A 15007-nucleotide genomic window follows, 5' to 3' on the forward strand; every position below is an offset into this window, starting at 1 on the left:
GTCGGTGGTTAGATGCCTGGAATTCATGGCGCTTTTTGTGGAACACCACGGAGTACTGGTATTATCGATGCCGTAACGCAAGCTAGAAACAAGTTCACCTGCAGGAGATCCACGTCTTGAGCGTGGGAAGGCAAATGCATGCTGTGAATTGTCGTGTGGCCCACCTGTGAGACGTGTGTGGCACGTTGCTGGGTTAATACTAGGAAAGGCTCAGTGAGGGTTCACTTAGGATGATGAGGGTGTTAGTTAAGCTAGTGTTTCCCGCAAAGGTAGGGGGCGCCCCCGGAGATGCTCCTTTGGGGGAGGGAGAGGGCAGTGTAAGAATTGGTGTCATGGGTCAGACTTAAGTCCCTGCCTGGGCCTGAGGGGGAGACGTGCTGTGACTGAGGAGAGCAAGCCTCGAAACGTCGGGGATGGACCCTTAACACTGACTCAAGCACCTCAGGAGAGGCAGCCGTCGCTGCTGTTGGAACGGGAGTCCGGGGTCAGCCCTGAGTCTCTCGGCTGCTTGCTCATGGCCTCTGGGGAAGTCTTGGGAGGGGTGCCTTGCTCTGCGGGGCCTCTTCTGTTGCCCTCTTGCTGTGTCTGCAGTGGTGTTCAGCGGGGGTGAAGGCAGGCCCTCTTTCCCCAGCTCCAGGCAGGCCTGCTGGGTGCGGTGGCCCAGAGGCCCAGTCCGTACCGGGGTGTTCACACAGCAAGTCAGCTGCATGTCCCATCCCTGGGTCTGTCTGTGCAGTGTGTGCTCTGTTGCCTTAGCAGTCTGCGCTGAAAACGGAAGCCTCAAGCTGCACAGCTGACTTTTATAGCCCAGATTAATGTGCTGGTAACACCCCCTAAGTACCTGTGTCTTTCCTGAACGAAACGCATTGGAGGATCACTGGTTTCCAGGCCAGTAATCGTCCTGTTGTAAAACTTCCACGAAGTGTCATCACCTCATCCACGCTCTAGGGTTGCTATAAAATAAGGAAGCAAGAGAGGAAAGAAGCTTTAGAAGCTGCTGAGTTGCCCACTTGGGCCTCTGCTCAGATGCCAGTGCAGATGGTCTGTTGGTGGATTCTCTATTAGTTTTCTTCTTTCTCTTTTCTTACTCTTAAGCTGTAATGACTTGGGTTTCAGAAAATAAATGAAGCCAGGAACTTGTTTGGAGACTGAAAATTCTTTCTCAGCAGGCCTGTTGGTTTGTTTCCAGTGAGAACTGGCTGTTGCATGTTTAAGTTGTTATAAACCAAGGATATAAACCAAGATGGGTGAGTAGGTGGTGACTATGCCTGGTCTTCTTTCAGCCTGTGTTTCCATCAAATAGAGCAATGTGTAAAGAATTCTACACCATGAGCAAGTGAAAACGCAAGGCTAATTCTACACCATGAGCAAGTGAGAACGCAAGGCTGATTCTGCATCAATCAGTGTAATCCCCATATCAATAGTTGTCTTAGTCTGTTTAGGCTGCTGTAACATAATACCACAGACTAGGTGGGTAAACAGCAAACATTTATTTCTCACAGTTCTAGAAGCTGGGAAGTCCAAGATAAAGGTGGCGGCAGATTTGGTTCCTGGTGAGGGCCCTCTTCCTGGCTTACAGACAGCCACCTTATTGCTGTGGAATATTAGTCAGCCTTAAAAAGGAATAGAATTCTGATACATGCTGTGACATGGATGAACCTTGAAAACATTATGCTAAGTGAAATAAGAGAGACACAAAAGGACAAATATTGTATGATTCCACTTGTATAAGGCACCTAGAGTAGGCAAATTAATAGAGATGAAAAGTAGCGTGGGGGGAATTCCCTGGCAGTCCAGTGGTTAGGACTATGCGCTTTCACTGCCGAGGGCCCAGGTTTGATCCCTGGTCGGGGAACTAAGATCCCACATGCTATGTGGTGAGGCCAAAGTAATAAAAAAGAAAGAAAAGAAAAGTAGGATAGAAGTTAGCAGGGGCTGGGGGAGAGGGGAATTATTGTTTAATGGCTACAGAGTTTCTGTTTGGGATAATTAAAAGTTCTGGAATTGAATAATGGTGACGATTGCACAACATTGGAAATATTCTTGATGCCACTGAATTATAAAGTAAAAAATGGTTAAAATGGTAAAGTTTATGTTATGTATATTTAACCATAACAAAAAAAAATTTTTTAGTTCACCCAAGAAGCAGAAAACTTAAATAGTCTAATTACCATAGAAAAGATTAGAAATGTGATTAAAGATGCAACCTTTAAAAAAGCGCTAGAGCCAGATGGTTTCACAGCCCTGTTCTGTATTTTAACAAAAAACCAATTCCAATGTTGTTTAAACTATTGTAAAGCATAGAGCAAAATGGAAAGCTGGATTTGTGTTATGAAACCAGTGCAACCTTAATACCAAAACCAGGTAAATATAAATGAGAGTGAGAGAAATAATACAAGAATTATAGAGCAATCCCAATTATGAATTAGAAACAAAAATTCTTAATAACCTTACTTAATAAAATACAGCACATATCAGAATAGTATAATGTGACCAGGTAGAGTTTGATCCAGGAATGGTTCCGTAATTCATTACACCAACAGGTTAAAAGGGAAAAAACCCCACATGATTATATTAACAATTGCTGAAAAGACAATGATTCCAATAAAAATCAGGAAATAAGAGAGGACAGTTCTTACCTCTCGACCATAGTTCATCAGGCATTGGACCACTGTGCTTTGCTCTGTCAATGTTTCAACGTATTGAAAATGTGGTCTAAGTAGCTACCTGTAAGGAGCATGGAGGCCATTAACTGATACCTTCTAACTTAGGAATAGATGTACTATAGGAACCAATGGGATTCTTTTTTAAAAAATTAATTAATTTATTTATTCAGCTGCGTCAGGTCTTAGTTGCAGCACGCGGGATCTGTTAGTTGTGGCACGCGAGATCTTTTAGTTGTGGCATGCGGGGTCTTTAGTTGAGGCATTTGGGATCTAGTTCCCTGACCAGGCACCAGACCAAGGCCCCCTGCATTGGGAGCGTGGAGTCTTAGCCACTGGACCGCCAGGGAAGTCCCTAACCAATGGGATTCTTTACAGCCAATTAAGTTGCTTGAAATATTTTCGTCCTTCTGGTTGGTGGACCTTTCTAGAAGCAAGCCCAACCCTAACAGTTTCTGTATCACCTCAAAAGGAATTTTCTTATTAATGAAGCCATTATGTTTGAATAATTGATTCCTAACCATACACATTTAAAATCATCTCTCCCAATTATTTATGATTATTAGGCCCTCCCCAAAGTAAGACTTAGAGAAACATTATGAAGCTTTTTGGCACTGACAGTTTTAAAGGGAAGGACTCTTATTTTAGAGGACAGTCCCTGTAGCCCTGCCCGAGTATGATTGGACTGTTGACCCCCGCCAGTGCAGGAATTTTACATCTGCCCCCATTACATTTTGTCTTGTTAAAATTAGCCTGTCCTTCCAGTCTGAGATTGTATTGGATCCTGATTTTTGTCATCCAAGGACTTTATTCCCTCGCTGTTTCTTGTCACCTACGGTCTGATTAAGATGTGATTCAAGTAGGCAGGTAGACAAATCACATTTCCAAAGAGGAAAGAAAGTTCTGAAGTCTCTCTAAACTATACATTTTTTTTAAATTTAAAGTTTTATTTTCTCACTTTCCTTTTATCCGTGGCACTTTTTCTTTGTCCATTTTCTCCCCTGAATATCTTGATAACTGTGTTTTCATTGAATCATAAGCCTGAGAAGGACTTTGACGTTTTGGACCCAAATCTACACCATTCCAGGCAGTCGAAGCTCTGGGAATACTGTTTATGATCAGGGGACCCTGGGGACACCTAAGAAAGTTTGTGGGGAGCCTTGTAATACAATTTAAAACCGGAACAAGGGGCCAAGTGGCCAGGATTCCAGCTGTTATTTGTTCTGCCACAAATAAAACTTGAGCTCTTGAAAATCACTGACCCTCTGCTAGCCTTACTTATCCTCTCCAAATTAAATTCTCAAAGACCCTTTTCAATCCGAGTATTATATTGTTTCTAAAATATGTGCCACTCCTACTTTACTACTGTTACAACTTTCTTGCTTCCTCTCTCTCTTTCCTGTTTCCTTAATGCTGCAGGTAATACAGACAGACTTTACTTGCCTCAAAAGACTGCATGATCCTGACCTATTGTATTTCTCATGATCTGAAGAAAGGAAGTGTTGTCATTTTGAAATTATTACACTAATTTAGGTTATACCTAAATTCTTCTTGTTGAACTGTTTCCCTTCATGTGGGTCACATCTCTGCAACTGCCCTCCTTGTAACCACACCCAGTTAAGATGGCTCAATTGTTTTATTTCGTTGAGCTAATGGGTCTCAATTCCTTTAGCCTCCTTTTGCCCCGTGTGTCTGTGTGAGCTTGAGCAAAAGCATATCATTTTGTTCCAGGAATGGCTAAGCACCCTTTCTTCTCACTTCTCAGGTCCACTCTGTTAGACCAGGCAGCTTCCTTGAGGAGTCAGGGCTCAGCACCCATGGGGCAGGTGTTCATGGGGCGAGTGTTGTCAGTGTGAAAGGCCTGCCCTTTAGTAAGGAGGATCTGAGATACCTAAGCAGGAGAAAGAAGCTGTGACCCAGCTTCCAGGTCCTGACTGGAGTAATGAGTGACCAGGGTCACAGGCCAGGACTCTGGGGTACCATGGAGTCTGTAGGAAGAGAGAGAGTCTTTCCAGGCTTGTTGCGGTGGCTTGTGGTTCTCAGATTACCCCTGGTTCGCCTCCCTGGGGCTCCGCCCCTCCCGAGGGAGGTGTCTCCAGTGTAAATACCTTGGTCCACCTGGAGTGTCTGGTGAGAGGGATTAAGTACCACATCTGAACACAGGGAGGAACAAAACACCTCCACTTTCTTTCAAGGTGTATTTTAAGCTGGTTACCTTTGGCTGGGCTCCCTTGTTGGTGGGAGATCTTTATCTGAACAGGAATTCTTCTCTAGGAATATTCCCTGACCGAGCCCCACCCCCTTCAGCTGGGAGTTAGGCTCTTCCAAACGAGTAGCAGGGACTTTTCACTCTGAGCGCCCTTTATGATCACCTGAGAGTGTAATTTACGGGTCACCTGCTGGAACGGGAGTCACTCTTTTGTTACCATGCAGCAGTTCTGCTGGAAATCGGGACCCGCAGGGCTCAACATGCCAGAACAAAGCAGCACCCAGACCAGAGCCCAGAGCTGTTGACAGTGAGGCCACTTTTTTGTTGTTGTTGCCTGGCTACGTCTCAAGGCCCTTTGCCATTCAGTTCCCTGGAAGTGAGTGTGTTCCAAGCCTCTGCCCCTCCCTGGTTGGATCAGGGAAATGTGCTCTCTGCAGGGTCCTGCACCCTCCCTCCCCTCGCTGTTCTCAGAAGGCCCATCCTGACCCCAGGGCAGGTTGGAGGGACCAGCACATTTAAAGCATGCAACGAGGGATTCATAACCTCTGGCTGCACGTTAGAATCACCTGGAACTTAAAAAACACCCACTCCAAGACCCCACCCTAGGCTGATGGAATCTGGGGTTGAAAGTTGAGAGCTTAAAAATATTTTCAGGTGACTCTAATGTGGAACGGCATTGAAAACCGGTGGTTTATGTTAGTGGCTCTCAAAATGTGGTTCTATACTAGCAGCATCTGCTTCTCCTGGGAACTTGTTAGAAATGCAAATTCTCAGCCTCCACCCCAGACCTACAAAATCAGAAACCCTGGAAGGGGGCCCAGAGAGCTGTCTTTAACAAGCCTCTGCTGCCCAATAAAGTTTGAGGACCACTATTAATGCACAAGCAAGCTAGTTTCATGTGACCTGTGAATGTAACTGCAAAAGCGCCAATAGAAAAGATGCCGTGGAAAAGGCGGGGTAAAAACGATAAGCCTTGTGTGGGGTGGTGGAATCACAGATGACTTGCTTTCATTTTCCGAATTTTTAGTAGTGTCATTGTATCGTTTATATACTCTCTTAAGATACAGAAAGTTCTGGGTTGAGGAGATGCAGTCTTTTAGTGTTTTGTACTGACAGCTGGGGACGAAAGCGTCATGAGGAATGTACCGAGAGGAATGACTCCTGCTGGAACGGTCCCCACTGGGCAGGTTTCACCTGAGGGCCTGTGGCTGCTCTGGGGAGGATTATTGCGGCCCCTCCTCAGCCCAGGTCACTCATTGGAATCACCTGGGGAGGATGTCTAACCCCTGCTGCCTGCGCCCCACAGAGCCCTGAGTCAGCAACTCTGGAGGAAGGCCTCAGGCATCAGCACGGGTGGACAGACACACAGACCAACCTCCCCAGGCGATTCAGATGTACAGTGAGAATGGACAGCCTCTCTCCTCATCTTGAGATTCTGAGGAAACCAGGTAATTTGCAAGCACCCTCAGGGGCGATCATCTGGGAGCCGCGGGAGCGTCCTGAGAGTGGAGCCCTCTGCCAGGGGAGTGTCTCCTCCCACAGGAAGCAGCTAGCAGGGAGTGTGGTGGGCCAGAGCATGCGGGCTGGGGTCAGATGGCTTAGGGGTGAATCCAGACTCGAGTTACCTGCTGCGTGACATTGAACAAGTGACTGTCTCTCTAGGCTGCAGTTTTCTCATCTGTAAAATGGGCTTAATAATGCTGCCTACCTCCTAGGGTCGTTGGGAAGATTGAATGAGCTAATACATGTAAAACTCTTAAGATGTGCCTACCATGCCGTAAGCGTCCCATAAATGTTAGCTGCTGCTGGCCCTTGCTCTCATCCTTGTTGCTATTGGTCTTGCTGGGCTCACCAGGGCCTGGGTTGAGTTGGGTTAAACTGGTCTTTGAATTAGGCAGGGCCTAGGACAAACCAGTGCTTCAGAAACTTCTTCCTCTTATCATTCATGGTCCACAGTCTTTCCTCCTCTTCCCATGTCCTCCACTGGCCATTCCTAGGGGCGTGGAGGTTGAGACTGGTTGTACCCTTAAGTACAGGTCATTCAAAGACCCCTCTAAGGATCAGTTTTTATTTGCCCCCTCACACTTAGGGTGGTTTCAGCCTTCTGCGTTTGTCAGGCATGACCTTGGGGTATCCCTGTGTGCTGGGTGGGAGCAGCTACTCCCCTGAATGGCTCTACTTTTGTTGCTTTTCACTACAGAATGTTCTGGAAAACCAACCACATTTCTGGGTGGGTGGTGTGTGTGTGTGTGTGTGTGTGTGTGTGTGTGTGTGTGTGTGGTTGTGTTAGGAGAGCCCAGGGAACAGGAGTGGACAGCTTCAGGGTCAATGGGAAACCAGTTACTACCGCCTTTGCTACTTGCTGTAGTTTTACCAGATGCCAGAAAAGGAGCCAGACATGCAAGGGGGACACTGACCCTCCTCAGAGGAGCCCCTGTGTCACTGTTGCAGCGCTCAGATGCTCATGAAGCCCCCAGGATGCCTACACCTCCTCTGAGGGGTTGAGACGTCTCCGAACCTGGAGGCTGCAGCCCGCCGGGCCCGCCTTGTCTCTGGTCAAGCGTGGAACTGTGGAATTTGCTCCAGTGACCCTGGGAGGCCCGGCCTGCCCTGCGGTTGAGGAGCGCCGGGATTGGTTTGAGGTGTAGTCCCGCACTCGGGGAGATCACGGCCTAGTGGGAAGGGCCCTCAGAACAGGACTGGTGGTTCCCTGAGGGGAGCCGAAGTGCTGTGGGTGTGGAGAAGGCAGCCGTGAACATTTCTTCTCGCAGAACTGGAGAAGGGTTTTATCAGTAAAGAAGCCCCTTCCAGAGAGACGTGGAGACGTGGGACCTTGTATTTCAAAACCCTCCAGCAAGGGCCCACCTGGCTATCCAGGTGACCCAAGGTCCAAGTCTTCTCCCAGGTCTGTGCCCTCGAAAACATCTCACTTGTCTCCGAGGCAACGGTGCAGGGGTGTCAGGGAGGAGAGGCAGCGGTTGGGGTGTCTTCAGGGGCGAGGCTGGGGACAGTTGGAGGGAAGGAAACCCGTGATGGATGGTGGGCGTTCCCTCACTTATCCTGTTTGAAGCCTGCGGGGTGAGTAGTGGAGACCGTTCCTGTTTCACAGATGAGGAAAGGGGCTTAGGAGAGTGTCCTGCACAAAATCTCACAGGTGTTACTAGTCAGAGCCGGGATTTGAACGAGGCTTGTCGGGCTCCAGTGCCTCTGGCCTCTCTTTTCTCCACAGAGGGGACTCTGCTGACCTTGGAGGGGGAAGCTGCCTGCAGTCCAGGGCCGCCTCGTTAGTAATCTGTAGTTTCTGAAGTGCCCTCCAGACGTGGCCTGGTTGGAACCACATCGGTGTTTCCTTCTCTGCATCTTCTGATTCTTTGGTGTTCACTTGGGCAGACCCTTTCGCCTCCTTGGGCCTCAGCTTCCACACTGTAATATCTGGTTGCTGACAGGGATGTTCCTTGGGGCTCCCCTGACCTGTGGCACCAGCTACTCCTCGGCCTGTGGCCTCCTTCCCAGCCTCTCTCGGGGCAGCTTCTGCCCGCACGGTCTGCACTTTCCAGATGCTCAGAAGCTCTTGTGTCCCGCCATCCTGTCAGCCCTCCTCACAGCACACACGTCTTTCTCCTCACAAATGCAGTGGGCTTCCCCTTGTTTCAGGATGCTCTAGAAGCCTTGTGAAGGTCACTGATCCGATGACCTGGACGAGGACGCAGGACAGGTGGAGCCCGGGGCCAGGCCCAGCGAGGGGGGAACCAGGCTCTCTGGCTCCATCTCATCAGCTGTGGACATTTCGTCGGAGGAGTCAAGGTTAAGCGGCCCGCGCTGAGCACAGTTGCCAGCCAAGGCAGGTCACGCTTTCATCTCATCTCAGACGTTGTCTTTTTATGAAGGCTTTTTATAGCCCACTTTCTTAGGACACACTTTTTTCTTAATTAAGAATTCTAATTTTAAAGTGAGCTCTGACCTCTTTCTTTCCAGAATCATTCTGATGCTTTGATTGCATTTCGCGGGTTGAAGTTAAGATCCTTTATTGTCTGCCATCTTGTTTTCCTGCAAGGCTAGTTACCCACGGCAAACGGGCGCTTGATCGAGATCATAAACGGGTTTATCCTGCTAGAATATCAGTAAAGGCCTTTGGGAAGTTTTACCAAGATGCGAGAGAGGACTCAGGCCGTGTGAGACCCTTATTCCCCTGGGAGTGTTTCAGCACAGGTGGGGCCGTGCATGGTTAAATGCTGTTTGGAGCTGGGGTGGGAACGTTTCTTCACCGTGAACTTGAGGGAGAAAGCAAAGGCAACATAATGGCTCCTTCAAAAGTTGGAGAATTAGGCGTTTGGCAAGGTCAGTTCTCTAGATGGAAACTGATTTACACTGAAGAGGATTATTCTGAGTGGGACCCTCAGTGTCACAGCTCAGGAGCCCGCTTGCAGGGAACGGTCATCTCTATGCCCCACCAGCAGGGCTGAGAAGCCCGCTCAGGTGCACAGGAGACGTGCACTCACGTGTGTTCTGCCAGCCACTGGGAACAACCTGGAACCCATCAGTGGGAGAATGAGTGAATGATGTGACAATATTTTTAAAAAACTCAAAAATATAATGTTGGACCCCCCAAATTGCCAAATGACATTGTACAGTTTAATACCATTTATGTAAGGTTTGAAGACAAGCAAAACGATGTGCATCTATTATGCGTGGCTACAAACGTGTAGTAAAGTGTAATAAAAGGGACAGGAATGACGAATCCCAAATTGAGCGGCTACCTCGGGGTTGAGGGGAAATGAGATCTGGGAGGGGTTCACGAGGAATCGCTACGGTTTCTCTAATTTTTTCTTAAAGTGATTGGTGGTTGTGTACGTTTTAAAATGTTCATATTTTTGAATGGCTGAAACACTTTGTAATTTAAAAATTTGTTTCTAAAGAGGGGAGAATGTGTTTTAACGGTTTGTCCATCAGTTTCAGTTTTGAGGAATTACTAACTAGACTTCTCCGGGGCTGATTAGCTTGACTCTTTGCTGCTCTCCCATCTCTTACCCCATCAGATTCACTGTGGCCACTTCACCATCCCTGACTATCAAACCAGTGCGGAAATAAGAGAAAACTTGAAAGCCCTTACTTTCCTACTTGGTGGCTGGATGAGCGGGGAGTGGAAATTATGCACTAAGGGAAGTCTCCACAGTTTGAGCATATTTTGTTCCTTGATCACAGTGCCAATAGCCAAGGTTAACCAAGACAAACTTGAATTCCGGATGAATCCATAAGAATCTCCTGCCAAACTGAACGGGGTGGGTGGGGTGTGGGGGTGGCGGGGAGCGCCACTGTGCAAACCTTGCTCTAGGCTCCCCGCCCCCAGGGGAAGAGCGCGTGACGTCTTGTTCTGAAATCAGTGTTTGCTCTGCATTGACAGCATGGCCGGACCCCCTTGCATCTTGCTGCCAATAAGGGCCATCTTTCTGTGGTCCAGATCTTGCTGAAGGCTGGCTGCGACCTCGATGTCCAGGACGATGTGAGTAGAAGCCATCATTCTATCAGGGCATGGTTGTCAAGGGGGCTTGTCTGCCTCAAATCCCACAACGTGTAACTAGCTATGAGGGGAGGGAGGGGGCGGTAGGAGATGCTCTCCAGCACTTTGTAGCTTCATCTTGGTGGGAAGAACTTCCTCTTGAAGGTCGGCTGTGGGCCCCATTCTCAGTAGCAAGGTCGAGTTTGGGAGTGTGAGCTGGTCTTTCCATCATGGTTCCTATCTAGTGGTAGTATTTCCTGTCTAGTATTATTCAAGTGCAGAGCCTCGAAGGGCATCTTGTCTGTGTCCTGTCTCAGTATGAAGGAGCACACCACACACACACACACACACACACACACACACACACGAGTATGGGCAAGGCTTGCTGGAAATGTGTCATTGACCAAACTTATAACTGGAGAAAAGGTGAAGCTTAAAAACTTAATTTTTTTATCTTCTCGCCTTGATTTCTCTTATTCTGTATACATTCAGTTAAAAAGGACCTATTTAAAGAAACAACAGCACACTGATCTCATGGAATCTGAGAAAAAGGAGGTCTCCAGAAAGAGTTCACTCTGGTGCCCTGCCATGATTGAAACTCAGTCTCTGAGTTTCTTTAGTCAGACTATCTAGAAAGAGATTCCAGTGGCTCTTTTGGAGTCAAGAATCCATTCCTGAGTAAATCAGCAGTGGCTGGCATGGGGTCACCTAGTGCATAGGGTGGCCCTGTTGGGTCTTTGAAGAGGGTGAACTCTCTAAGAAGGGGGTGTAGAAAAGATTATGTAAATTGCCGTCCAGTGAGCTATTAGGAAAATATCCTAATGATAATCTGATTGGAAGCTATTTTCAGAGACTTTCAATTCTGTTTCTAACTCTGATTTGTATAGTAGGACTCAAAGGAGAAAGAACTTTTGTGAGGAACACAGACTCTTGGAGAGTTAGTATTTATAAACCCCTCCCAGATTCACCTGTGGTCTCTGTGGTTACAGAACGTTATCAGATTTCAGACACTCAGGTGGGCTAGGGTGTGGGTTACCATAGCGCTTCGAGGTTTCTCTGAGTCTGTGTAATGTCCTAAAACTTGGCAAACACACCAGTTGAGAAGGACAGCATTCACAAAGAAATAACCAAGTATGTCATATACACGGGCATAAGGCTGTCAGTGTCATTCATAAATTTCTGGTTATGTTTGGAACCTATTGAGTCATCAAGGATATTATTTTCAAAAGATGCTGATCTAGCTTTAAGCTGTTGATTTCTACCCTGGGTCACAACACTTTTTTCTTTCCTTGCACTGTAGCCATCATAACATACCTGATTATATCTTATCCTTATATGACAGGAGCAAAAATACAGGGAGAGAGAAGAGATTCTGACCACAGGAAACGCAGGGCATTCAGTGCTTGGTGCAGATATGTCAGGCTGCACCTGGTTTTCTCTGTATAATTGAAGCCCTTGCTTGCCACGGTGGCAAGGCTGCAGTACCAGGCATGCTAACCCATCCTGACCCAACACTCCTGTCTCAGGTCCTGAGCTGCGAGTATCACTGTGTTCTCCTGAAGCAAAAGCCATGCTGACTTTCTAGAACTACTGCTGTTTATATCAGGCAAGATAGGAAGTAAAAACTCAGGAGCCAAGGCAGCCAAAGGGGGACATGGCCGCAGAAGGAAAGCCAGCTCTACTTTCAGAGAGGAGCTCTTTCACTTATTGAAATCTTTTTTTTTTTTTTTTTTTTGCATCTTTCCCTTGGTCTAGACGATGCGTACATTGCTTCTCCCAGGTAGCTTAAAACAAAACGAACAACAAAACAGTGTAGAAACAGCTGGGAATGGAGAACGTAGAATTGATCTTTACTGGTTCTGAAGTAATGCATTTGCCAGAATATGGTTCATGTGTGTCTTCTATACGTTTACTGTGCTTGTTGATCAGCCTTGAAACTCATGTAGGAAGTCAAGGAAGAAAACTCTTTATGAGTGCTCTTTAAAGAAGCTGGTGGGAGATTAAGTATTGGAAAAAAATCATTTCAGAAGTTACCTGTCTGGGGTGATGGGTAGCGATAGAGAAGGTTAATGTTATGAAGAATTTACTCCTAACTTCGTGTTCTACAGATACTGTGCTCTATGTCATGGTAAAGACTGAGAATTAGTTGAAGAATGACCTCCAGTGCCCTGGAGTGGGATTATTATGAATTTGAACCTGTGGAAACCAGTTCTTTAGAATATGCAACTCCAGGGGCAAGTTCCCTCTTGCCTCCTGCCAACCCTGTCAACTCTCATTGGAGCTCTAAGGCCATCTCTGATTGGTCAATGAGCAATCACACGGCCCCCACCTCAGAAATAGTCCAGGACCCCGTGGCCACAGTAAAAGGCATGAAGGAAGAGAAAAATAAGAAAAACCAGAGAAGCAAGGCTAGGAAGAACCCTGGAAGATCAGAGAGAGAAAAAGAGGTCAGCAATTATTTTGTGCACCTACCCTGTCTTGAGCTTCCTTGCAACATGTCTGCCTGTGGCACCTGGGAGGGATTCCTCCTGAAGAGGGGCATGGTCCACCCTTGCATGACTGGGGTTTCTCCCATGAGCTTGGCTTTGGAATCTGCCCACATTTGTGCTCACTCTTTTTCGCCGTGTAGGAGAGAACACTAAAAGTATTTCAGAACAAAGTTCTAGACCTCAGTGGTTGCAAATCGTTTGAAATCCCAAAGTAAGGAACACTGATGTCTTAAAAAATGGAGAGCTGGCGGTTCATGCACTTTGCAGACAGTTGCAGTCCCTTTGGAACACGATTTGCCTGTTCCAAACCGAAGTGCCAAACTGCAGGATTGCTGGGTCTTCAAGTTTCCAGCTTCAGCGCTTTCCTTCTGCTTCTTTCTTTGTAGTCAGTCATTCAACAAATACTTCTCAGGTGCCTATACTTGCCAAGGCACTGGGCTCAGTCACTTAGCTTGATGATGCCATAAAGAGGTAGCCCATCCCACAGAAGCACCTGATCCTTCTTAAGGCCTGTCTTAAGGTCAATTGACCTCACAGGTTGTGAACAGCTCAGGGTGAGCGCAAAAAGCCTTACCAATTTGAGTTCTGCCCCAACCAGGCTACCCCAGATTAGCTGGTTATCCCCTGAACTGCACTGGGCCTTAGTTTTTTTTAATTAATAAAATGAGAGAATTAGGTGCCACGGTGCTTGGAGTGTAGAAGAGGATTAATAAATATTTGCTGAATAAATAATGAGTAAATTTTGTTGAGAGTGCCACACTTTTCCTAGCTTTTTTTTTTTTCCTCCAAAGTTTCAGAATTTCATGTTGATATTTATGTCAAAGTTGCTGCTTGGGTCTGTTATAAGTACGTAGTGAGGATACATCTTGTTCTTTTCTGTGTCATATTTCAAAGAGGAAATATTTCAAAGGTAAGTTTTAGTTTTATAGGAGGAAGAGTTGATTCACAGGTAACTGACCCTGTTTCAATCAAGAGTCTCAGGTGTTTGCTTATGTTGTGTTCTGGGGGGGAGTAGCTCTGAGACAGCCCGAGGGGGTCCTTGGCTTATGTATTTCGTGTCTCTCAGCCTGTGATGCTCACCTTGGCAACTTCAGGGTGGCTGGTTTTCATGTACTAGAGAAAGTGTCTCACCCAGTCCTCCAAACCCACCCCACCTGGTGTGAGCAAAGCTAACGGTCCTGCTCAAGGACCACTCAGGGTGGGGAAAGGCTGGCTTTGGCCTTCACAGCCGTGTATATCCGACACCTGAGGCAAGGACCCTGGCTTTGAGCGGGTCTGTGACTGAGGGGTGTGAAGATGGAGAGGAGGCTGTGGCCTGGAGACAGGCAGGGCCAGGAAAGGGGACACGCAGGAGACACCTGTGCCAGGTGCCTGAGGACCCTTTGTTCCCACCATAGCCTCACCCAGGTCGTCGGGTCTCCTTGCGCATTTTGCTCGTCCCTCTGGAAATTGACGTTTAAGGGCTGAACTAGAAGTGAGATTTCGCTTCTTGCGTTGAGCTAGAGTTTCACAAAGGAATGTTACCCCCAGGGAAGCAAGTACAGGAGATTCATGCTAAAAGCAAGTAATAAATACTGGTGACATTCTGGCTCCAGAGCTGCCTCAACTCATGATGTAGTGGCAGCCCGTGAAACACAATAGAGCACTTGACTTGAAGCCAGGCTGAGGTCAGACCGCACCTTGACTTAGCAGCAAGAGTGGCCCACACTTTATGCAGAACATGCACAGAATGGTTACACTTGGTTACGTAAAAAGGTTGTTCTGATTGGGCCAAGGAGTGCTAGTTAGAATGCCGGCAGCTTGTGGGGATAGTAAAAGGCCTCTAATGATTAGAAATCTGACTGAGGCGGTGTTTACCCTGAAGGAGGGGCTGCAGCCTCACTTTTGTTGCTGAGAACAGGGCACCACATTTCTTATCAGGTCAGTAACAAATTGCACTTGGGGTCCATTTTGGGAAAACCCATCACCATGCTGGTAGAGAAACAGGCAGTCTTGGGGATTCTTAGAGAAGTTTTAAAAAGTTAAGACTGGGCAATTTTTCATGATTACTAAGTACACCTCATCTGGAAACACTTCCTAAGTTGTTTGAAGACGAGGTGTGATGGCTTCGCACACCTTGTGCAAACACTGACCCAGTGGCCATGTTCTG

At 47.2% G+C, this 15007-nt stretch overlaps 1 protein-coding gene across 4 annotated transcripts in view; it reads left to right on the forward strand.

The window, feature by feature from the left end:
• The window catches only part of ANKRD6 (ankyrin repeat domain 6), a 283459-nt gene that overhangs the window by 133967 nt on the left and 134485 nt on the right, over nucleotides 1-15007 (forward strand). For 2 of the 4 annotated variants that reach the window (XM_079938870.1, XM_079938872.1), the window contains exons 2-4: nucleotides 6179-6320; nucleotides 10274-10372; nucleotides 12478-12816. In XM_079938870.1, coding sequence (XP_079794996.1) covers nucleotides 12523-12816 — 294 coding nt within the window. In that variant the 5' untranslated portion in view covers nucleotides 6179-6320; nucleotides 10274-10372; nucleotides 12478-12522. The remainder of the gene's footprint in view (nucleotides 1-6178; nucleotides 6321-10273; nucleotides 10373-12477; nucleotides 12817-15007) is intronic. The other 2 variants (XM_079938871.1, XM_079938873.1) reach the window with 1 other exon arrangement.

Source organism: Stenella coeruleoalba, assembly GCF_951394435.1.
Source record: "Stenella coeruleoalba genome assembly, chromosome: 12".
In the NCBI taxonomy this organism is placed as follows: domain Eukaryota; kingdom Metazoa; phylum Chordata; class Mammalia; order Artiodactyla; family Delphinidae; genus Stenella; species Stenella coeruleoalba.